The sequence below is a fragment of the Pteropus alecto genome, unplaced genomic scaffold (assembly GCF_000325575.1).
Source record: "Pteropus alecto unplaced genomic scaffold, ASM32557v1 scaffold105, whole genome shotgun sequence".
Classification (NCBI taxonomy): Eukaryota; Metazoa; Chordata; class Mammalia; order Chiroptera; family Pteropodidae; genus Pteropus; species Pteropus alecto.
Window position 1 is genome coordinate 5,756,716 of NW_006436294.1, and position 22,635 is coordinate 5,779,350.

Consider the following 22,635-nt stretch of genomic DNA (forward strand, 5'->3'; position numbering starts at 1 on the left):
AAGAGTAAACTTCAAATGCTCGTAATACACTTTGATTCAAAATGTCTTCTAAAACGTTTTCTGGGAGGGGTGGGAAATTAAGAAGGGGCAAGACCTACCTACGGAACTTTTGAATTCATTTTTGGTTCTTTTTCAATTATTTTATAAAAATAAAATAAAACTAGAAAAGTTGATAAAACTCAGGGTTCGAACCCCTCAATACATGGTAGGTAAGTAATCTGAAGTGTACCAGAGGTAAGAAAAATCTGGATATAGACACTACATTCTTTTCTCATATTTAATGAGTAATTAGCCACTTTGCTGCACAGAAACTTACAATTATTCTCTGAAAACTTTCTAAAAAGTAAAAACTCACTTGCTCTACAGTTATAACACATGAGATCATACCTTCAACAACTACATTAAAATCCACTATCAAACTCAGGACTTGAATTTCAATTTAGTGCTAAACTATGTACTTCCAGGATTTTAGTCAGGTGTGTTTTATTTGGCTTAGACGAGGAACCCAAACTGAATGTCCCGTCACCCCTGCAGCCAGCGCCTCTGCTGAGGGAAAGGCCATTCCGCTCACGACAGAGGGTTTGGGGTGAGGGCAGGCCCACAGGAGCCACCAAGAGGGCTTTTCTGTACACGTGTGAAATAAATAACATTGCGTTCGTTCCTCTGCTGAAAACCAATAAAACCAGCCCTGGACGGGGAAGGGTGGTTTTCCATTAGACCATCGGCCAAGAAAAGTGCTCAGTACCTGGCTTGAAAAAGTTAGACCTACACGTTGCGTGTCAGATGTGTCAGAACTGGAGTCCTATGCGCACGCCCCGAGGTGACACCCACGCGGAAGCCAGCGCGTTCCCGGATGCCACAGAACAGCAACACCAGCGAAAGCAGAGCACAGACGGGGACTGAAGAGCACCTTACGCCTGAGGACGACACACGCGCGTGCCGCAGAGACACAGTTCCGATTCCTTTATTGAAAAATCTAGTTCCGTTACACCGAGCGCGTGCCGTTCCTCAGGCGTAAGACACAGTTCCAATTCCTTTATTGAAAAATCTAGTTCCGTTACACCGAATAGCCTTGTCGAGTGACTATGGGACCGAAACCACCAGGTTTTGCTTATGGTTTGGTCTGTCTAGACGCGGGCCTTGTGCCCACTTCCTGGCATCCCCGCAGGTGTGGCCTTGGTCAGGGCACAGGAAGAATCATGCAACTGGAACTTAGCGCCTTCTGACCCGAGACGGTATGCACGGGCATCACAGTTTACAACATCAGGAGCTGAGGAGCAAAGGGAGCGTCAAAGGCAGAAGGGCGATGAGTGACGTGTGGGATGGTACATGGAGCAGGCTTACTTCCCGATAAAAACGCGGCCCCGACATGCTCTCAAAGGACACTGAGGACCAGACTTGAAAGGCACAGAGGCTGAGACTGGGGCTTCCAGAACACTGGGTCTGGTACTGATGGAGACCAGGCACGGCCTGGGCGCCACCTGCTTCTTGGATTGAGGGCCCTGCCCTCTCCCGCCCCCCAGGACTTCTGCCACCACCTCCAGAGTTCCAAGGAGCCCTGGGTCCCCCACACGCGCACCTAGCTCTGTCCAGTGGCGCCAAGCGGCCGAGCAGGCAGTCCGCACTGCAGCCCCTGGCCCGGTGGTGTGGGCTGCTCCTGGGGTCGACGCATGGTCTGAAGGCCCGTGAAGACTGAGGAGGTACTGAACGAGGCCGGCCTCAGCATCTCGTTCCTGGAGACCCCTGGGGGGAGGAGTTAAGATTTGGTGGTGCAGCTTTAACTCTGCACGACCTGAAGCCAAGGAGGATGGAAAGAAGAGATAGTTCGGCCTTCTCCACCCCCCGGAAAGGGGACGGGGCGAGGTGGGGACTCACCCCTCTGGTCATACCACCGAAGGCTTTTAAAGATCTCACCCGCCAGGCCGGGGACATAGAAAAGGGTTGACAAAAGCACCAGCGACTTTCAGTTTTCTCGTTTCCGAATCATCTTTCATGCACGCAGACGGGGGGAGGCCCACCTCGGGGTTCAGGAGACTAGGGCACAAAAGGCTGAAGGGCAGGTCTGAGTTCAACAGCTCATGTTACTGCACCAGGCAGGGGGCTGCTGTGCAGTGTCCCCCGAAAGACTCTGTGTGGGGCTCTGGCTGAAAACGAGGCCAACCCAGAGGACCCCGGTGGTCCCAGAAGCAGGCCAGCAGACATGCGGGCACCCACCCTAAACGTCCATGCTTCTTGGGGTGGACAGTGTGATCGCAGAATTCCAGAACATTCTGAGAAAGACCTCAAAGGACACTTAGCTCTTTTAGAATTAAAGCATGCCATGTAGCATGAAAAGCATCAAAACTCAAAACAACAGGGTTCAAGGCAATTACTTGCACGTGATGATGTACTTGGAACGTCTCCAGGCCAAAGTCGGTGTCTGGTGAGTGTCCAGCAGGAGAGCAGAGCCACCTGCACACCAGACACTGTCATCACAAAACCGCCCGCTGGCCCTCCGGAATTCACGAGCAAACCAAGGGAGGCATTTCGGAGCAAATGCTAAGCTCCTGGGGATGAAGAAACGTAAGGAACCTACAGAACAGACACGCGGGCGGCAGAGGGTGACGGCCGGCCCACAGCAGTGTGCGGGCAGAGGGCAGCTCTGACAGCAGTTAATGGGCTGGGAGGGGGCACTCACAGTCCTGACTGGCCCCCGGGGCAGACTTCCTGCCAGCTGGCATCGCGGGAGCCTGGCCCAGGCGCGGGTGGCCCCTGCGCAGCAACGCTGCTGTGGCTCAGCGTCCTTTCAAACGAGGGCCTTGGACAGTTTTGCTTTTAGACATTAGATGAGTGTCACGTCAGGGGGTGGTGGGGGGGATGGTAACCCCAGGTTCCCAAGCCGAAGGGTGACTGTGCCTGCATTGTTTTCCAAAGCCAGGAGGCAACTGAGGAAGTAGGGTTTGTGTGAGAGCGGGTGTCCAACACCTCGGTGACCTCACGGCGTGAACGAAAAGGGAGGACAGAGCAGAGGGAGCCATTTGCACTCATTCATAAGTAAAGCGGGGAAAAAAGTGCTTTCTTAGTGAACGGGGCCGGAAGAAGCCAAGATGGCAGGTCGCCTTGAGGTCCCGCCACACACGCCCGCACGAGACGCTCCTGCCAGCCCACGAGGACAGCGCGGAAAAGCCCCCATTTCACGCCCACTGGCCACTCAGAACCCTGGACTCTCAGAGCTGGGAGGCTGTGAGTGGGCCCCGGGCCACCACCGACACCTCAGGGGGAGGAGGGGACTGCCCACGGGTCACAGTATGGCACACAAATTTTCAAGCCAGAACCGAACAGAGAGATGTTCACAATTCAGTTTATTCGGGCAACATTTTGGCTGCTTTCAGTGTGGACAGCTACGCTTAAGAGCAAACATGAATCGACCGAGAATTCAGAGGTAGCCTTTATCTGCGGTTACTTTTTTTAAACTAAAAGGTATTTAGAAACCACCTTCTGTAGTGATTTTTACATTCACTTTAGACAATAACATGGCAAAACATATCCAGAAAAGCGTTAGGTGAGGGCACTGTGACCGCATCCACGTGACATGCACGAGCACCCTGGTGACGGGGCTGGGTTTAGGAGCTCCTCCGTGGGTCTTACTGTGCTGCCTGACCCCAAACAGAATCACACACCGGGCTGGAGCGAACACGGCTAATCGAGCAGAAAAATCACAGGACGTAAAGGAACAGCGTGGGGTTTCAGGTCTCTCTAGCATCTGTGGGTTAAGCCGCAGATGACCGTTCTGACGCAACGGTGACCTCGCGGCTTTAAAACGATGGCTGACCAGGGAGGCCCTCGGCCCCTGTGAACACCGGCCACTCAGACGCTTCCCGTCCGACCTGTCGAATGCTGGACGGAACTGGGAGAAAATGCTTTCGGGAGTCATGGCGAACCAGGGATTAAACAGACCACAAGAGTGTTCAAAGCATTTACAACTAATCCTCTTCCACGTAAATCTGCAGACCTCAAGGAGAGAGCCCCCTCTCGAGAGATGCTAACTTCCTTTCCGAAAAACAAGAAAACGAGGCTAATTTGTCCTTCATGAACGGTTAACAGACACTAGGCTAAAGAACAGGATAAGTCCACACAACTCTAACACATAATACTGAAAAACGTGGCATCGTCACGAAAACAACGTGTCGTGTCCATGTCACCTCTGCTAAGCTACATCTATTTACAATCATTTCAAACAAGTACAGCAGATGCGAAGTTGGACATAATAAAAAAGGATGTTGTCAAAATCAGTGCAATCATTCTGAGTTGAAAATTTTCCTTACCAAAAAAGAGCATGTGTGTGTAACACGGACAACCCCAGGACAAAGTCACACGTGCACGGTGTCTGCACTGAGAAACGTCACAGCAGCCGAAACTGCTGGCTCGGCAGCCAGAGGGCGGTCCTTGGTTACTCCGGGCGGGGCTGACACCGTAAATGAGACAGATGCATTCTGCAATGAGGGGCACGAACGCCGAGGAGGTCGCGCCTTACTGTACATTCCTTTTCTCGTGAGCGTGAGAGATGAGTCAGAGGTCACAGGGAAATGTCTATGGCTTGTCTGGGCCACGGGGATTGTCCACTGTCTGGGTTATGTCAACTTCTACAGGCCCTCCTAACGGAACTGCCTCAGCTGTAGTAAATGCCCGTGGAAATCCTTTTAACTGTCCGACAGCTCCAAGTCCCGTTGAAGGACGACCCCCAGATCCTGACAGCTCTGGGAACAAGCCGAGTTGCGTCCGTGACGTCGGGTGACCGAGAGAAGCTGGCCCAGCCCCACAGGCCTTCCTAGGACTGCACGACGCTTGGCGGGTCCACCCTTAATATATTGTATCAAATATATAATTTGACTGAAAAAACTGCCTTGCAAAAATAAAATTTAAATCACCCCGCAGATCAATGTAAAACTACACTGCTGCGTACGTAAGAAAAACAATTCATCCAGAAAAATTACATTTGTGACTTTCAAAAAAATAAAGCATCCGGCAAACTTGAAGGTAAACATTAGGTGATTTATAAAAAGTTGGGGGAAATAATTTCTATCGTATCCATCAGGTACCACGTGCACTGGAATATCTACATCGGCCAAATCAAACCAGAGCAGAAAGAAAAAAATAAATAGCAACATTTGCATTTAACAACAATAAAAATAACATATACTATAACATCAATAACCCTCCTCCCAATCCCACTGGGAACTGAACTTAAATCGTCTCTTCTGACCTGCGCTCGATGACCAGGGAGATAAGCATCGGGAATGGCAGTGATCGCGGCCAGCCTCGAGGAGCGCGGATGTCATGCCGTCTCCAGCAGGGCGTCCCCCCGTGGGGCCCGGGACCGTCTAGAGCACATTCATTCACTCATTCGCGGGGGTGTGAGACCAACGAGAAGCAACATCATCTCGAAAGGAAGAGGCAGCCCTGACATGTAGGAAGCGAGTCTGTGTGAAGACCCCTGCCCGAGCCCAGCGACCCCTAACAGTGTGGCGCGCCCGGGGTTACAAGGTCTGCCTGGCCCCAGGGATGGAGCTGTGAGTCCGAGACAGCGGGGAGACCCCAAAGGGCTCCTCACAGAATGGCGACTTGACAGCTGGCCCTGTTTCTTCAGGGTGACAGCGTCCCCCATGTACTAGGCGGCAGCGAAGGGATGAGAATATGTTAGCTTTCCTTAGAGTGTTTTAAGATGCGCCAGGAGAAGCTCCGGTATGAGGATCTCATCGGGAGATGTCTTTTAAGGAGATGAGAGAATTCTCAGTTTTCCTTTGAAACGAGTCGCCGTTTCTACGCCATCATGTGCCCGTTCGGTCTGCTCGAAGCAAGGCACACCTCCCCTAAGAGCAGGGCGGGGCAAAGCCAGCCGGCACGCGGTGACACGGTGGCCCCACGGGGCCAGCCCAGCCAGATGACCGCCCAGGCCCCTTTCGGCTTCCAAACGCACGGGGCTTGGACTAATCCACGCTGTCTCAGAACTCAATCATCCTAACAATGGGGGGACTGGTAGAAATTTGGGACAATTATTTACCTGAGAGATCATACCTACAGCCATCTGAATTCTCAATCAACGGACAGGACCAAAGGTGTGTGGCCAGCCCAGCTGGAGACGGCTGGTCCGGAAAGAAATGCTTTTAGAATGACAAGTTTCATAAAACAAGCACCGGGCTGTCAAAGACGCCCTTCTCAGAGTACTTTGGCCCACTGAAAAGAAAACTTTTCCTTCAAAATAATTTAAAAAAAAACAACAAAACAACGTAGGTCTAATTTCCTGCCAGCTTGTGTCCTCTACTAGGTTTTAGCTTAGAGAACATGTCCCTTTGTGCTCGGGGGACAGCCGTCCCTTTTCAGAGAGCTCCAGCTCAGGGGCCCGGAGACCCCAGGCGGCCCCGGACAACCGGATCCGGGAGCCGGCGGCGAGGCCCGGGAGTAGGCATTTTACCAAGCTCCGCCACTGCCCCCACCGAGGTCCCCCCGCGGGTGGCGGGAACACACCCTGAGACATGCGGCTCTAGACGACCCTAAAGATGGCTGAAAACTGACCTAACTGAAGAATTTGAAAGTGAAGATTCCCTCCTTGGCTCGAATGCTCCTGGTAATCTAAGCCAAGAGTGTACTGGTGTCCTTCTGAAAATAGGGGGAAGTGCCACTTGCCAACAAAACGACAGGGAACTGCAACATTTCTTAGAGCAGAGGCTTCTGTCATTCAAAAAGACAAAAAAAAAAGATACAGCAAAAAGAGACTAATGCCATTAATAAGACACCTACATGCACACAGGACACCCACGCTTACGCACGCGCACACCACTCTGAGTAGACAGCTTCACAAACAATACTCATCCCTTTGCCATCGCCACCAAAACCCGGGCCACGTGTCCGGCAGGGCTCCCCCTGCGGCTCCCGGCCCCCTCCCACCCTTCGGAGCCGGCGGACAAGAGGTGGGCACTCATGTAGCACGAGGCGCCCCCGTCGGGGGTGGGGACCCTCATCCCCAACAGCGCAGAGGTAAACGGCAGGCCAGGGAGGGAGGGCAGTCAGCAGGGACCGGAAACCTACAGAGCACAAAGCAGCACTGGGGAAGGTTCGCGTCCTTCCCTGAATCTCTACAATGAACGTGGACTTGATTCTCATAAAACTGCCTACGAGAACAAAAGGCCCATTTAGCACAAACAGAGTTGTCGGTTGTCACCCTTCCCAAGTCGCCCGTGGCATCGCTCTTAGTGCAATGGTTTCTGGATTGGCAAACCCACGTCCGGCCCAGGACACACACCCGAGCAGAAGCGGCCGCCTCTCCTGCCGGCTTCGGTCCGCCATCCTCCTGAGGCAGGGCTCGGGCGCTGCCTGCTGGCCTCGCGCCCCACACAGAGGGCCACCGTCGCCGGGCACTGATCCCGGGGCGCGCGCCAACACCACCACCCACGAGGTGACAGGAGGGCGTGGCTCCCAGGGCCGGAGGGGCACACGCGTTCCACTTGTGCTTAATCGGCCGAGCAACGCACGGGGCTGAGGAGGCAGGGAGGGGGGCGGGCGACCGCCGTGAGCGCGCCGGTCCTCCCGAAGGTACAGGCGACACGAGCTACACGCGGGGGAGGCGGGCGGCTGTCACAGTAAGTCAGTTGCATACTCTTGTACTTAAGCGCTGAGAGCCTCAAGAGGCGGTTCCGTCTCCAGGCTCCGGACACTCTCGATAGGCCGGACGATCACATGAAGCACCCCAGAGTCAATAAAATGAAAACGGCATCTACCTATCACATTAATACTGCAAACCAGGTATATATTTTTTTCTCTTACATCAAAGACATAACAGTGAAAAAGGATTGTACTGTATTTATCACCACAGACCCGTATTCTTTAGAAACTTTGGAAAATAAATGTCACAGTCCTATAGGACAAATCTTATGATTAGACTGTCGGCATATCGTCTTTTTTCTTTTTTTTTTTTTTTTTAAATAAATTTTTATTAAAATGGCACTTGTCTGCCAATCTCTCTGGACCTAGAAATGCTGTAAACGCACGTGGACCACCTTCTGCCACTGCTCCTTACTTCAGGCTGAGGGAAAGGCAGGCAGTGGCAGAATGGGACACCTGTGGGCGCCACCTGCCCTCGGGTCCTGAAGAGCTTGTGTAAGCCAAGTCAGGAGCACGCTCGCATAGCTTTCCCATCAGCTCTAGTGACAACATCAGAATGGTCAAGGCTTTAAAACCGCAGTCGTGTTTGTGTTGCTCTCTCTCAGAGAACGTCCACAGCTAGTTTGAGCCCATCAATTTCATACAGAATCATGTGTTACAAACAAGTACATTGAATGACCAAATAAATTAAAAATGTTTTAAAGCCCTGAGTTCATAGACTGCTTTTAGGAGATTTTTTAGGAAACACGGGACTCTATTTTAATAAGCAGCTTATAGATTTTGGCAAACCATATTTCCTGCGGCAATGGGGTCTCATACAGGTCTGCAGTTCAGAATCCGAGTTTGAAATCTGGGACGGAAGGCATTCTGGAAAACAGAGGCTCTGCTAAAATCGATGACGTCTCATGTTCGATGCTGGCTGTCACAGAAGGGCTGGGCGTCTGTTGGTCTGAGTGTAGCTGGTCTCATGTGAATCCAACTCGGCACACAATCGTAAACATGACAACGCGTCAAGCAAAGTACATGGTGCGCAGCGTGTCCTGATGGACCTGGACCGCCTTGGCCAGCGCCTGGTGGTCTCGTCCGTTACTCTGCCCGGAGGTATGGCTTCCTTCAGCACTGTGGGGACAGGGAGACACGGAGGGAGCAGCCTTTAACGCAGCACGCAGCAGCGCCCCGACAGCTACGTCAGGACCGTGCACCGGACATGTGGGGACACAGCTGACAAGGGGCAGCGAAGGGGCTGGCGTCTGGGTCAGTCGGCGGCAGCCACTGGGACCCCACCGTCTTCCACTCCGAAAAAAGCAGCTGCCAAAGCCTGTTTCAGAAATGCCCCCTTTGCCGCCACCCTCCAGCCCGGAAAGGCCTGCCACTCACCTGTCATGCTCCTTATCCACCAGGTGGTACCTGGCCCGGAAGGCCACCAGGTGAGCGTAGTATGCTGGTGCCGGGATGGACACAGAGCGCGTACAGCGCACGTAGGTGTGACACAGCTGGTAGGTGAGAATCTGCAGCTCGTCGGAAGAGAAACGGTTGTCATCCCAAAGCACGTGATAGTGGGAAGGCCTGCTTGTCCCCTAGGAGCAGATCAGAGGGTCAGAGAGAAGACTGGAACTCGCCGCAGGAGGTGCTGTGAGACAGCGCTGCAGACACACTGGGCACGTAAACTCTTTGCAAAGAATGCAGCGGAAGGAATGAATGACGAACAGATACTAACGTCACCACGTGCGCTTATAGAGAAGCATCGGACTGTGTGTTTCATCACCCCCTGTGTAAAATGTAAGACTTTACACACATTTATTTACGTATAGAAAACTCGTAGGACAAGACGAAACACTATAAAAATCACTGCGTCGAAGACAGTGCCATTTGTTTATGTTAGATGTTCCCAAGGGGCACAGCTTCGCAGGTCCTGGTGGCCCAGCTCTGACTATGGGTGTGGCTGGCCGTGGCACTTCCGTGCTGGCCAGCTGTGGGCCTCTTCACCAGCAGAGACCAGGAAAGCCTCTGGGTGATGACGAGCCACAGGGCGACAGTGAATGTGGGTGGAGAGGGACACGGGGCTGAATCCAGGACGCTGGCCTTCCGGGGCGGTGGTTCCGTCACCTCTGAGCGCTCGTCTGGCTCGCTGAGCCCCATGTCGCCCTTGTCCCCCACCAGTGCTCCTGGACTTCACACTCACTGCTCCTTCCGCCTGGACCTCATCAACTCTAACCCAGGCCCCCCAGCATGGCAGCCCAGTGGGTCCTTCGTCCCCAACACTGGCCGTCCTGAGCCTCTGTCCACTGGTCAAGCACCCGACTTCCCTCGGGATGGGCGGGAGCCCCATGAGAGCTGCTCACCACTGCGTCCCCAGTGCCCACTAGAGCACCTGGCACGAGGGTCGTGCTCTTCATGTGTGTGCTGGATGTATACACGAGGTCACGGCGACATCAAGATTCAGTCCAAAGGGGCCCCTCCGTCCTTACCTGGATGCCAGCGTGACTGCACAGGTAGAAGTCAAACTCGGTGGGGTGGGTGATCTTCGTGTCCACGGTTGTGCCTGCTGGAATGTTTCCACTTTTCCCAACCTTCGGCAACATAGGAGCCCATTAGACACGTCAGGACAACCGACGGAGCGAGCGAGAAGCCCCGCCCTCCGCGCCATCGGGGCCGGCCTGTCCCCACCACAGGCTGCCCGCTTTCGAAGTCTTTAAATTGGCCAGTACGTTGCTTCGTGCTCTAGTAGCGATAAAACTTAGCAAATACTGACAACCGAAAGTAAATCGGTTCCTGTTCTATCTGGGGGGGGTCACCTTTCACCACGTCTCACACAGGTCCCGGGGGGAGATGCAGCGTCTTCCTTTCACCGAAGGGTCTGCGTTAACGCTGAGGCCAAGATGCAAAGTGTCAGCAGCAGGCAACCTAGGGCCACGAATGACGGACACACGACGGGCCGTCTGTGCACACACACGCACATTTAAGAGGAGCCGGGCAGCCCTGAAGGCCACCAGGGTCTTTGGCACTTTGCTGGTGCCACCGCCTACAGAGACCCCAGGAGCTGAGGGGGGTGCAGGGCCTCCAAAGTACGTCCGCTGCTGAACTCTGGGGCGACGTGGCCGAAGATCCGGCTACTGCCACCGCAGCAACAACCCCCCACTCGAGGACCAAACCCCGGCTGGTCACCAAGCCGCCCACTTTTTAATTGTGTGACATTTCAAATATACGCACAAAAGACACGAACCCCACGCAGCCCCTTCGCACCCCCACGTGTATTTGTTTACTTCCTGCCAAACTTTTGTACACGTTGAGATTTTAAAAAGTGTAACATTTGAAAATAATGTCCCCCTTTGCATCCCTCCCAAGCTGCTGTCTCAAGTTTAGACTTTATTATTCCCACGCTTACTTTTGCTACGTATTGGGGTCTCCATTGGCGTCTACTGTGCTACTCAGCAGGGTTTTAAAATTGCACATGTGTCATATGTTCTGCTACTCGCTGTTTTTGCTCAATGTTATAATTTTGAGAAATGTTCACTTGATAGACGGAATCTCTTGATTTCATTGCCACAGAGAAGGCGACATACAAATGCGTCACAACCTTTGCTCCTGGTAGGAGACAGGTGGGCTGTTTGCTACGGGACATGCAGGCGACTGGGTCGCTCCACGGTCACCTCCAGAACTGCGGAACTGGGTTCCCAGTTGGTCATCGGTCTGTACTCCCATCAGTCATGAGGTTTCTTCATAACATCGCATCACCATGGCCAAGGACCATGCGAACTGTTTCTTGTGTTAACCCTCTCTACGTCCTCGGGAAGGAGGTCCTGGGAGGCAGGGAGGCTGGCGGCCCTCATGCCCAGGGGCCAGGTGGAGCTGGGCTGTCTGCTCCAGACCCTGTCTGTGCTCCTGACCACGGCTCAGCGCCCACATCCCTGCCAACACTTGGTATCATCAGGCCAACCTCATTACACGAGTTTCTCCCCAATCCCCTCCTGTCTGAAATGATTTGTATAAGATTATTCTTTGAAGGTTGGGTAAAACTTGCCTCTAAAAATCTCTGGACCAGCTTCATAAATCAGGCTAAGTAGCCCCCCTCTTTCCAATTCTCTGCCTCATTTTAAGATGATCTATTCTCAAAAGTTTGGTAAAGTTTGCCCGTAAAACTCTCTGGGCCTCATGCTTTTATGAATGATGACTGAATTATCCTCCTTAGCTGTTTCTGATAATTTGTATAATTCTACACAAAACTCTATCGGTTTCTTCTAAGTTGTCTAATGTACCGACAGAAAGCTGTCAAGATCCTACGATGATTTAAATAATATAACATTTCTTCTGCAGTTACAGTTCCGATTTTGCTCCAAACGTTGCGATAAACTTTTCTCTTCCTTGGGTCTTGCTAGGTTTACCTAGAAGCGGGCTTTGCTCGTGTTAATCCGTTCTGGCGCCTCTTCATTTCCCGCTTCAGTGTTTGCTATTTGAGGAGAGAAACGGGCTGCAGGAATAAGCCGACGCTGAGCCCGCTGGCCTCCCGGCCTCCTGGCAAGGGAGCTTTGCACGCTGAGGCGGACGCAGGGGGCCCAAGAAGCCCAGCGCCTAGGCTCTGCTGGCGCTGACCCGACGACACCTCTAAGCTCCGTCCTCTCGGCACCTTCGGGCTTACTCCATGGGCCTTCTTGTTTCATAATAAAAGTCTCTGAGCCTAGACACTCATCCCCAAGCACTGCCTTAGCCATGCTGCCTAGAGTTTGATACGAAATTGTCTTGTTTTTGTTCAGTTCTAATTATTTTATCATTTTTATTCTCTCTACGTGTTTAATGCACGTGCTACTTGAGAGTGAATTTAAAATTTCAAGCTTTCTTAAACGTTTTTTTCTGCCGTTGATTTAAAATTTAATCGTATAATGATCAAAAACAGTACTTTGCACGACCCGGAGGTTTACAAGTCCCCTGAGACCTCCTTTGTCACCTGGTACGAGACATATTTCCGAAAGCCTTCCACGGGAACTCAGCTGTTACAGGCAAGATTCCATCTACCTACTAGACGTGGCTTGTTAAAAGGTTTCCCCCCGCGCTTCCAACGTTCGGTTTTGACCAACGTGCCTGTCTCGGCGTCTGACAGCGGTGTGTTAAAATGCACCGCTGGAGAGAAGGTCTGGTCTGTCACTGTCCCTGGGAATCCTGTCAGTTTTTGCTTTGCTGTTCTTTTTCTCGTCACATATTTTTAGGTCATGGAGTGAGGTACATCCAAGCCCCTAGTTGTAATACCTCCTCGGTGAATCATCCCTAGGAGTGTGACGAAGCACTCCTCTTTCTCACACTAGCTCTCAGGCTGCATTCCGTCCTCCATTTAGACAATAAGCATTTCCTGTGCTGTGTCACCACGGCGGTGGCAGCGGATGCTGTGTCATGCCTGCCTTTGGCACCGTGTGGATATGAACCCACTGGCTTCTGGCCCTGCTGTGACCACTCCCAGGGCTGCTCATCCTCTGAGGTCCCTCCTCCTGGGAGGCTCTCTTTTCTGAAGCAGGCTGCCTCGAGGCTTTGCAGCTTTAAAACAGTGTGGTCTGTCTTCACCGGCTGGGAACGCAGAAGCAGCTTTAACGCGAGGACGCCCGCCTCGCCTCCCTGTGGAGAACTCCCAGCAGTTACACCCCCAAAACTCGCTTCTCTCTCCCGCTCACTATTTTCATTCTGGAACACTCAGGAGACACATGGGGGGACCTGGCCGCCCGTGACACTCGCCATCTTCTACCTTCTCCCCAGACCCCTGACTGCGCCCCCGGGACCACCTTCTGGCCCCCGCCTCCCGAGTCCACACCGTCCTCCTGCACCCTTCGTGACCGCCACCCATCGCCGCGGCTGCTGACCGGTTCTCTTTCAGGGCCACCTCTCTGGTCATTTCTGTGTCGGATGAATGACATACACCCCCTGGTCCTGTCCCAGAGCTGTGGGATTTACAGGTCCAAACCTCTCTACAGTCTCACGGCCCTTCTCCAGTGCCTGAGGCTGCGTCCCCACGAAGCCCCTCTGCGGACAGGGTCTCCCTAGGACCTGGGGCAGCGGCAGCCACAGGAACGCAGAGTGTGGCTTGGCCGAGGAGACGCACCCGCTCATTCTTGTCCGTGCAGAACAGCCGCGTGTGATGCCTCTTCTGGACCACGATGAAGGTGATGCCCGGCTGGTAATCCTTCTCTAGCTTGATGCACGCCTCCCGGATGGCCAGTAACTCGTGGTGGAGAACCTGGGGGCAAGAGAGGCACGCCTGAGGCTGTTAGGTTTTTACGGGCTCCGGCTACCTGAAAATAAACCCCCGAATAACATCTACCACTTGACGAATATCGGTAGGTAGGTCTAGTTCCGCCGGCCCGCTGTCAGCTGGGTGCCTTTGCCTTTCTGGGCCTATTTCTCCTCATTTATACGATGGAGTGAATGATACCCAGGTTTCGTGCTAAATGCTTTAAATGAGATGATACATCAAAATGATTAGCACAGAATCCGAATGTCCTAAGTGCTCAATAAGTGGCACCTGCCATACACACACGGTAGCAAGGAGGGACCATGGAAGACACAAATGGGAACACACTGATTCAACAACTTGTTTTTTTGTGTCAGGACGGAGAGGATCTAGTAGAAAAAACACCGGCTTAGGAGTCGGAGCTGAGTTCACATCCTAAGTCCACCACTAAGGAGCCATGTGGCTTTCGGGTGGCCGCGTACCCTTGCCGATCCTGCTTTTCACTTTTAAAATGGGGACATGCTACTTCACGAATTTGGTGTGAAGACTAAAGTCACGTGAAGAGCAAGCACGTGGCATGTAAGCCCCCGGGAGTTAGGGTACAAGGGTGGTGACGACACCATCTCATCCCCCCATCTGCCATCAGAGACAGAAGGGCAGGTGACCCATGGCGTGTGACGAGGCTGATTACAGGGACCATGCACCTGAGATTTTAACTGTCCTCATTAAATACTGCATTATGACATCTCAAAAACACGTCAGGGGTTCTGGGTTCAGAAACCCCAGTTGGGTGCTCCTGTAAGACACTGGGCATGTTCATGAGTGACAGACAGAAAGGCACAAACCCTCCTCTCTAGAAGCAGTGACTGTGACAGAGGGAGACAGGGCTGGGAGCTCAGAACGCTTCCAGCCACAGGGAGCCCAGGTTTAATACAAGAAGCGCGCTCAAGATAGGCTGGTGGCCGCTGGACGTTGGACCCGCCAGGGACGGCACGGGAACCAGTGGTCAGGGAGCGTCTATTCTATCGTCCTCGCCAACCGCAGGACAGTGGGACCAGCTGCTGCTTCTGCTCTGGACCAGGAAGGCAATCGCATCGTGCCTTGTCGGGCGGCACCAGCCTGTGTACCGGGCAGCCCGGGGCCCCAAACACACCGGGAAGCCCTCGGGGTGCCCTCCTGCTGGTGGGTCTCCTGCAGCCTCAGATACGGGCCCCACACCCCACCCCAGCCTCCGCTAGCGTCTGCCAGCGAAGCGTATGTTCAGGATGTGGAATGTGTGTTCGGCACATGGAGTGTGTCCCCAGCCACGTGGAGACTCGGAGAGAATGAACCTCCCGAGACCCAGGCTGGGACGGGTCACTGCTGCCCACGGGCGCTCTGCTCTCCGTGTCTGTGGTGGCGCCGCTGCCTCCCAGACAGCTGCCCAAAGCTGTGACCCTCATGCCACCCTCCCTCCGCAGCCAAACAGTGCTGGGGGTCCTGCTGACATTGCTTCAGAAGAGGCTCCCACAGCCTCCCCGGACCCCCCGTGGTCCCACCTGCCTCTGCGCCCTCCACGTCCAGCCTGCCCCACAGCGCTGCAGCCCACCAGCAGCACCCCGTGCTCCAGCCTGCCCCGGCACCGCCAGCTGGGCACCGGGACCCAAAAGCGCCAGCCCCTGCCCGGCCCACCCCCCGCCCCTGGACCAGAGGAACACGGGGACAGATCGCCCACTGCACCGCCCCTCCCGCTGGAGAACCCAGAGGCTGCTCCGCGGGAAGACCGCGTGAATGGGGGACACGCGGGGACAGAGGGACAGCCAGCGTCGCCCACCTGCTGGAACTGCCCCTCGGAGACCCCGTCGCGGTAGAAGATGATGCGGGTGGGCTTGAAGCGCGTGGACTTGTAGAACTGGATGAGGAGCTCGCGCACCATGGCGGCCAGGTCCTGGATGATCTCCTGGCGGTGCTGCTGGACCCGCACGGTGGCGCAGTAGCGGTTGGGGTGGGCGTCCATGCTGCCCACGACCTGTGGGGCGGGGCCGGGTGCGTGTCAGAGCTGCCGGGAGCCGGCCCGGGGCGCCCCGGGCAGGCGCGTCTCCACCCCGAGCTTCACGCCGCGGCAAAGCGACAGCGACCTGTCAGATGCCGGTGCCACCTCTACACTCTCCAGTACGTGGCACAGCGTTCGCACACCTTCCGAAGAACGAACACTTGCCCAAGGCACCCAGCGGAAGACAGGCGACTATTCCGCACCCTCCCCTGTGAGAGCAGACGTGGCTGTTACATCCGCCCAAGGAAGCCACCTGGGGACACCCTCCCCGGTCTTTACAAAGCATACTGCTTTCTCAAAGAAGCCACTCACACACCAACGCACGCCCCCCAAGACTCTGACCCCTGGGAGTGGCAGGGCCCCCCAAAGGCACACTGGCCTGTGAGCCCCTGTCCAGAGGGAGCTGATGGAACAGATAGCAAGAGCCACTGCGGCACCAGGCTGTCCTGTGCTGGCCTCCCACATCAGATAAGGAAAGGGCCGAAGGCACCGAGCGAAGCAAACGTGCCGTGGCCGGGGGCGGGGGTTGTCTGAGTCGCCGCCCGAGTAACAGGTGCAGAGCGGGTGCTGTGGGGATGGACGTCGCCGAGGGGAACCCCGGAGGCTGCAGGCCGTCTCAGGATCTGAAGCGCCTCGGGGAGCAGTGGGCTGCCGGGCGGTGGCCCTGCCCACGCGTGTGCCTCCAGCTCCTCACCTGAGACCCTTTGGGGACATGTACGTGTCTGTGGCTGCTCTAGAAAGAGCTGCTACGTGGAGGGAAGCAGCACACGAGGACCCCACGGGCGTGGCCGCCCCTGCCACCCTGCAGCACGGGCAGGACGCCGCTGTGAACCCACCCTGACCTCGGGCGCCTAGAGCGTATTCTCCGCTGCTCCTCCCGGGCACGGAGCTCGGCCTCTGAACTCCGTGCTAAGTGGGGGAACGAACGCTGACCTCGTCAGATAAGCAGCCTACGTGGTGACGCGCCCGGCTCGGTGCCCGACTTGTAGCAGAAAGTGCCAGCGTTATTCATCAGCCTGCAGGACGCACGAGCCCCCCAGGTGGCTCCCGACCAATGACGATACACGACAGCAGTCCCCACTGGGGACGATGGTGACGTGCAACCCCGTACCTGGCCTCCTTCCCACCACTCGGCCTTGGCTGCAGAGCACTGGGGTGTCCCACGGAAGAGGACTTTGTGGCGGCAGAGCCCGTGCTCTGCACTCACGTTTAAATCCACAGCACTCGGACAACGCGCCTGCCTCATCCTCGTGAACAAAAGGCCACGGCCACCACCACGCCGCCCTCCCCGGAACAGCCGCCCGCGTGCGGAGGCGAGGCCCAGCCCGAGGGGAGCGGATGGGCGGCCGGGTGTTCGGCGCTGTGAGCACCTGCGAGACCAAGGCCGCCGCACCCCTCCTGGACGGCACCCTCCAGGTCAGAGCGAGGGGAGGGGCTGCGGCTGAAGCGGGTGACCCAGCTAATGCGTCACTTCTAGGGGACTGAAAGCGGATGGAAAAGGAGAGACGACCTTTAACTCCGGTCTGTCTGGCCGTTTACGTTTGGCATTTTGTAACCCATGGAGGCCCCTTCCCCGGGGGGCTGCCGACCCGTCAGGTGTCGCCAGGATGGCAGGTGGCCGGTCACAGGATGACGGCCCCTCACGGGGGCCCTCGTGTGCTGACAGGTCGGGTTGGGCCTTGGACAGTGCTGACTCTCGCTGTCCTGAGACGTCCTCATCCACCTGCAGTGCCCCCCGCATAGCTACGTTCCATGAGACTCTGATTTCGCCAGCTGCACTAAGGAAGTCTGGAAGCTCCAGGCATCCAGCCGAGTGGGACCGCGTCCCCTCCCACAAGCAGCTCGGGGATGGACGTCGCCGAGGGGAACCCGGCAGAAGGCGCTGACACTCACGGCAGCGATGGAGGGCTTCTTCCCGTCCCCGGCGGGTGGGTGAGTGACGTCGGCCCCCAGGAAGATGACGGGCTGCTGGAACACGGGAGGCCTGCGGGGGGAAGCGGGAGCGTCAGAGGCCAGGGCTCGGACACTGCCGGGCCCCTGACGGTCCCGGTGCCATCGTTACGTGTGACGAGGGTACCGTGGTTATTTGTGTTCAGAGTCCCACACACACAGAAAACCTTACAGGTGAATGACACGAGAACCCAGTCGGGGGGGCGGCGCAGGGGGCGTGGGGTAAACCAGACTGCTCAGGCACTGCCGCCTGCTGACCAGCGTCCGGGAGGTGAGGGTGCGACCTTTGCACATACTAGAAATTTCCAAAATAATTATATAAGAATAAATAAAGTCCACAGTGTGTCAGTCAATCCTGGACTTGCAACCACACCAGTCCAGGGTGCCTCGCTGGTGCGCGGGGCTGGACCATTCTTTGGGGGTGGGACCGTCCTGTGCGTCAGCATCCCTGCTCTCTATCCACTAGACGCAGCTGCACCCCAAATGCCTCTAGACGTTGCCACACGTTCCCGGGGGGGCAGAGCCACCCCGGCTGAGAAGCACTGCTCTGAGCTCCCCGCCCCGCCATCTTTTAAAGGCTGACTGTCCTCCAGCCGTGGCTTTCCTGCGAAGGCAGCGTGGCCGGGCTGCAGACAGCGCGCAGGTCGCTGCACATGTGGCTGTGCCTTCTGGAGCTCACTCTGTGCACTGCTCTCCTCGCCCAGAAGTGGGGACGGTAACGCTTCCTGTCCTCGGGGTCGTCCCGAGGACTGAACGCACTCACGCACGTCACTGCTTTCCTGCCCAGAAGTGGGGACGGTAACGCTTCCTGTCCTGAGGACTGAACGCACTCACGCACGTCACTGCTTTCCGAGGGCCAGGCGCCCCACGCACACTGGGAGTGGCTGGTGTCACTGTCACCCCGGCCAGCGGCCAGCAGCATGGTGTGTTTGCTGACTGGGGCAGGAGACGGGTGTGTGGGGAATGCAGCTCAGCGAGACTCCAACTCGACAGGGCCTCATGCGCCGCCGCCCCCCACACTCGTGTAGGAACGCCCCGGCCCGAGGTGAGGTGGGGAGGGGTGCGGTGTGTTCCCATCATGTCAGCGTCCCCTCCCCAGCACGGTTCCACCCATGTCTGGTGGCTCCGGGGCTCCCCGGGAGGCATCGTAAGGCTGCCTGCTCCCCGCTTCCCAAGCGTGGCACTCACAGGCACTGGACACTCCATGTGTTACTGTCACCATCCTGTCTCCGCAGAGGGGCACGGGCTGGGCGGAGACACGGCCCACAACCGTGCTGACCGCCCAGCCTCACATCCCTGACCGTGAGTTCGGGAGGCTCTTGACGGGTCCTGCCAACCCCTCTCCTCACCCTTCAGGCGCCCGCTCCGTCCTCACTGTCCGCCGACGGTGAGAGCAGTGACGAGGGCTGCGGGCGCCACACCTCCCGCCCACAGCGCCCGTGCTGAGCCCCCGACCCCATAGCGCCCACCTGCCGCTGCCTCCTCCCACCTCTGCCTCATTCCACACACAGGCACAGACATGGCCTCCAACAGGCCACATGGCCCCCGCCCACCACATGGCCCCCAACAGGCTACACGCCCCTGCCCGCCACATGGCCCCCGACAGGCCACACGCCCCCGCACACCACATGGCTCGCGACAGGCCACACGGTCCCCAACAGGCCACACGGCCCCGCCCACCAGTCGGCCCCCAACAGGCCACACGGCCCCCGCCCGTGGACGCTGCTCTCCTCCCTCCGCCTCCTCATCTCAGTGGCCTGGGGAGCACCTCGTGGCAACGCTCCCGGAATTAGCTGAACCACTCACTGCCTCCCAGTGCTCAGCCTCCAACCAGGCTCCACGCTGCCATGGCAACCAGACTCCTCTGTGCAAGGTCACCAGCGACGTCCGTGTTGTCCGTGGTCCAGCCTCAGACCTCATCAGACTGGGCCCAGCAGCACCATGTGACACAGAACACGCCACCTCTGGGATCCAAGACCCACCCCTCTCTCCCTTCTTCCCAGGCTCCATTGCTGGCTCCTCACCCCACAACCTTTTAACCCCAGACTCCCTGGGGAGGAGGGCTGGGATTTCCCTCCTGTCTATACCCTCCCCCGACGAGCCTCGCCAACCTCGTGGCTTTAAATACCACCTCTGCGCCATGGACCCCTAAACCTACAACCCCAACGCCGACCTCCTGTTTTCCCTTGAGGGCCGACGGAGGCCACCATGCATCCCCTGGGCCCCCTTACCCAAGGGGCTGGCTCCTCTCCCCACAAGCCCAGGAACAGGGGGCCCCGGACACACCCCGAGTTCTCCTCTTCCGCTCACAGCACAACTCAACCCGTCAGCCAGCCCTGCGTCTCCGACTCAAACACCCTCATTTCCGGGCGCCCACACTCCTGCCACCAGACATCCTGGGGATAACAGAGGCCTGTGGCTCCGCTGCACCTGGAGCGCACTGCACTCACGAACCTTCGGTGGCCGCCTCCTGCCCGAGGGAGTCACCGCTGTGGCCCCAACTCCAGGCCCACAGGGGCGCTCGGCGCACGCACAACCTGCCGACTGAGCGCAGGTGTCTCCGGCGACCACCTGCCCTCGACAGGTCCTGTTCACCCCCGGGACGGGGCGCGTCTGATGACCCCTCCCAGCAGGACCAGAACCCGAGGTCACGGCTATCAGACCGCATTCAAGTCCTTTCCGCTTGACCACACTGTCTCCTAATAAGTTCAGTGGACCCTCCCCAGGGAACGGCGTCGCCCCACGGAATCACACGGTGAGCGCGGCACGCAAGGCGGGAGGGGCGGCCTTACCTCCCCTGGGGCAGCAGGATGTTGTTCACGCCCCCCAGCTTGACGTTGATCTTCAAGCAGAGGTTGGACAGCGTCTGCGGCGTGGTCCGCTGCACGTTCTTCATCTGCACACACTGCGTGGCCATCCCCAGCACCGTGTCCCCCACGCGCTTGACCTCGGCTGTGGAGCACACAAGGCGCATGTGGGACAGTCCTCGCTGGCACGCCCCCGAGCTGGCCCTCGCACCCCGCCCGCCCCGGCGGAAACTGCAGACGCGATCGAACGCACACGAGCGCCCACAGCCGCCGCGCTGGGCCTTTCTGCCCGCCCTGCCGGTAGCCGAGCCCAAGCAAGACGGTGCCTGGCAGGCGGGGAGAGGCGGGTCTGCGCTGGCCCATCTGCCGGCCTGCGGAAGCCTCACCCCACTCAGGCCGGAGGCCGGGCGGGCGTGGCCCACTCGTCATGAAGGAGTGAGGACCATTTCAGGGGCCAATCTGGACGGCAGGCGGTGCGGGCGAGCCCGGCCGGGACCCAGGGCCTGGCACTCCTGGCGAAGAACACCACCTCCCGCCACAGTGCCCGCCGCCAAGAGCGAGTGCTCGAGGAGTTAAAAATAAACACACTGGAACCCCGCACGCCCTCGGCCACGGCCGGCCCGACATCAAAGAGCGAGCTGGGCCCACACTCTCTATTTCTGGCTCTTCCATGAGGCAACTGGCACCTGCTCCCTGGGCAGGCCTGGGGACGGGTGGCTCCCGGGGGAGTGATAGGAGAGGCCTGATGACATCCTCGTTCCTTCGCTTCTGGATCCATAAGTGGCTGGGGGAGCACTTGTCTCCATGTCCGGGGACCCACCCGGCCAAGTCTGGCTTTGCCCACGGCGCCCACGCCCCACAGGGCCCCGTCCCCAGAGCCCGCCCCATCAGGAGCCCCGGCCTTCAGCAGACCTCGAGCAGCACACACCGCCTGTGCCACAGCCACCTGTCTGCATGGCACCCCCGCCGGCCTGGGGACAGCCCGAACACCAGCCCGGGGCCTGGTAAACCCGAGCTGAATGCCCCGGCAGAAAGGGCTCTAGTGAACTTCCAGAGAATTCTGAGCTGCGCCCAGTGATCACACGTGGAAGATCAGGTCATAGCAAGAGCTGGTGACGGCCCCGTGTATGCCGGACGACTGTCCGCACCCAGCCAACACCCGTGCCGGGCGGTGGACAACCACAGCCACGCTGGCCTCCAGGAACGGCGGCCTTAGACAGGACTGCACGGGCGGCCTGAGCATCTGCTCGGCCATGATCAGAAGCCGCCCTGGTGTTCCTAGCGCATGGGTGGGCCAGGAAGGGGCACTGCCTCAGTGTGGCAAAGCGAAGGGGGCCAGGCCACAGGGACCACGCACGGAGGCAACAGCAGCTTCCGAGGGCCGGCGGCCCGGCCAGAGGCCTACCGTAAACAGGGGTCTTGCCCGGCAGGATGACCACCACCAGCTGGAGGCCGGCGTACGTGTTCTTCAGGTGCCTGAACATGGGCTCCACGCTGTCCGCGCCCTGTGCGTATTTGCAGAAGCACGGCTGGCCCTGGATGGGCATCCCGGCGTCTCGCGAGATCTTTCTGAGCTGCTCTGTGAAGGACCTGGAAGAGCAGGTTCGTGACCCTGAGTGCACTGGGGGGGCCACGAAGTGAGCCCGGCCAGCGGTCCTCAGCAGTGGGCACAGCGTTAACAGAACCAACCCGGAACCGATTTCATCGAGCACAGTCTAAATTTAAGTCCTGGACAAAGCCGCGTCAACACGTCAACTCACAGAAAAGGTTACGTGTGCAAAGCGTACATGTAGGTTACTGGAAAGACACTGGTGGACACTGTGCCACGACAGAGCAGAGACTGCCAACTGCACCCGTGTTGGCTCAGCAGCCGTGACACCCCCAGTGCAGAGCGACGCGACCTAAAGCCACGCACGGAGCCACTGCCGCCCACTGGGCAGGCCGGGCCGCCCTGAGGTCTGTCCAGACACACCCGGCGCAGTCGCTCCGTGAATGCC

The 22,635-nt window shown here is 57.3% G+C and overlaps 1 protein-coding gene across 2 annotated transcripts in view; it reads right to left on the minus strand.

The window, feature by feature from the left end:
* Positions 1–7,757: 7,757 nt before the first annotated feature.
* The window catches only part of AGO2 (argonaute 2, RISC catalytic component), a 53,024-nt gene continuing 38,146 nt past the window's right edge, over positions 7,758–22,635 (minus strand). The window contains exons 12-19 of one of the 2 annotated variants that reach the window (XM_006912939.3): positions 22,044–22,228; positions 20,624–20,783; positions 17,775–17,865; positions 15,663–15,857; positions 13,721–13,855; positions 10,107–10,208; positions 9,016–9,215; positions 7,758–8,757 (exon numbers count right to left, since the gene is read on the minus strand). In XM_006912939.3, the coding sequence (XP_006913001.2) occupies positions 8,649–8,757; positions 9,016–9,215; positions 10,107–10,208; positions 13,721–13,855; positions 15,663–15,857; positions 17,775–17,865; positions 20,624–20,783; positions 22,044–22,228 (1,177 nt within the window). In that variant the 3' untranslated portion in view covers positions 7,758–8,648. Of the gene's footprint in view, positions 8,758–9,015; positions 9,216–10,106; positions 10,209–10,433; positions 10,507–13,720; positions 13,856–15,662; positions 15,858–17,774; positions 17,866–20,623; positions 20,784–22,043; positions 22,229–22,635 lie in introns of those variants that run through there. The other variant, XR_001516994.2, reaches the window with a different exon arrangement.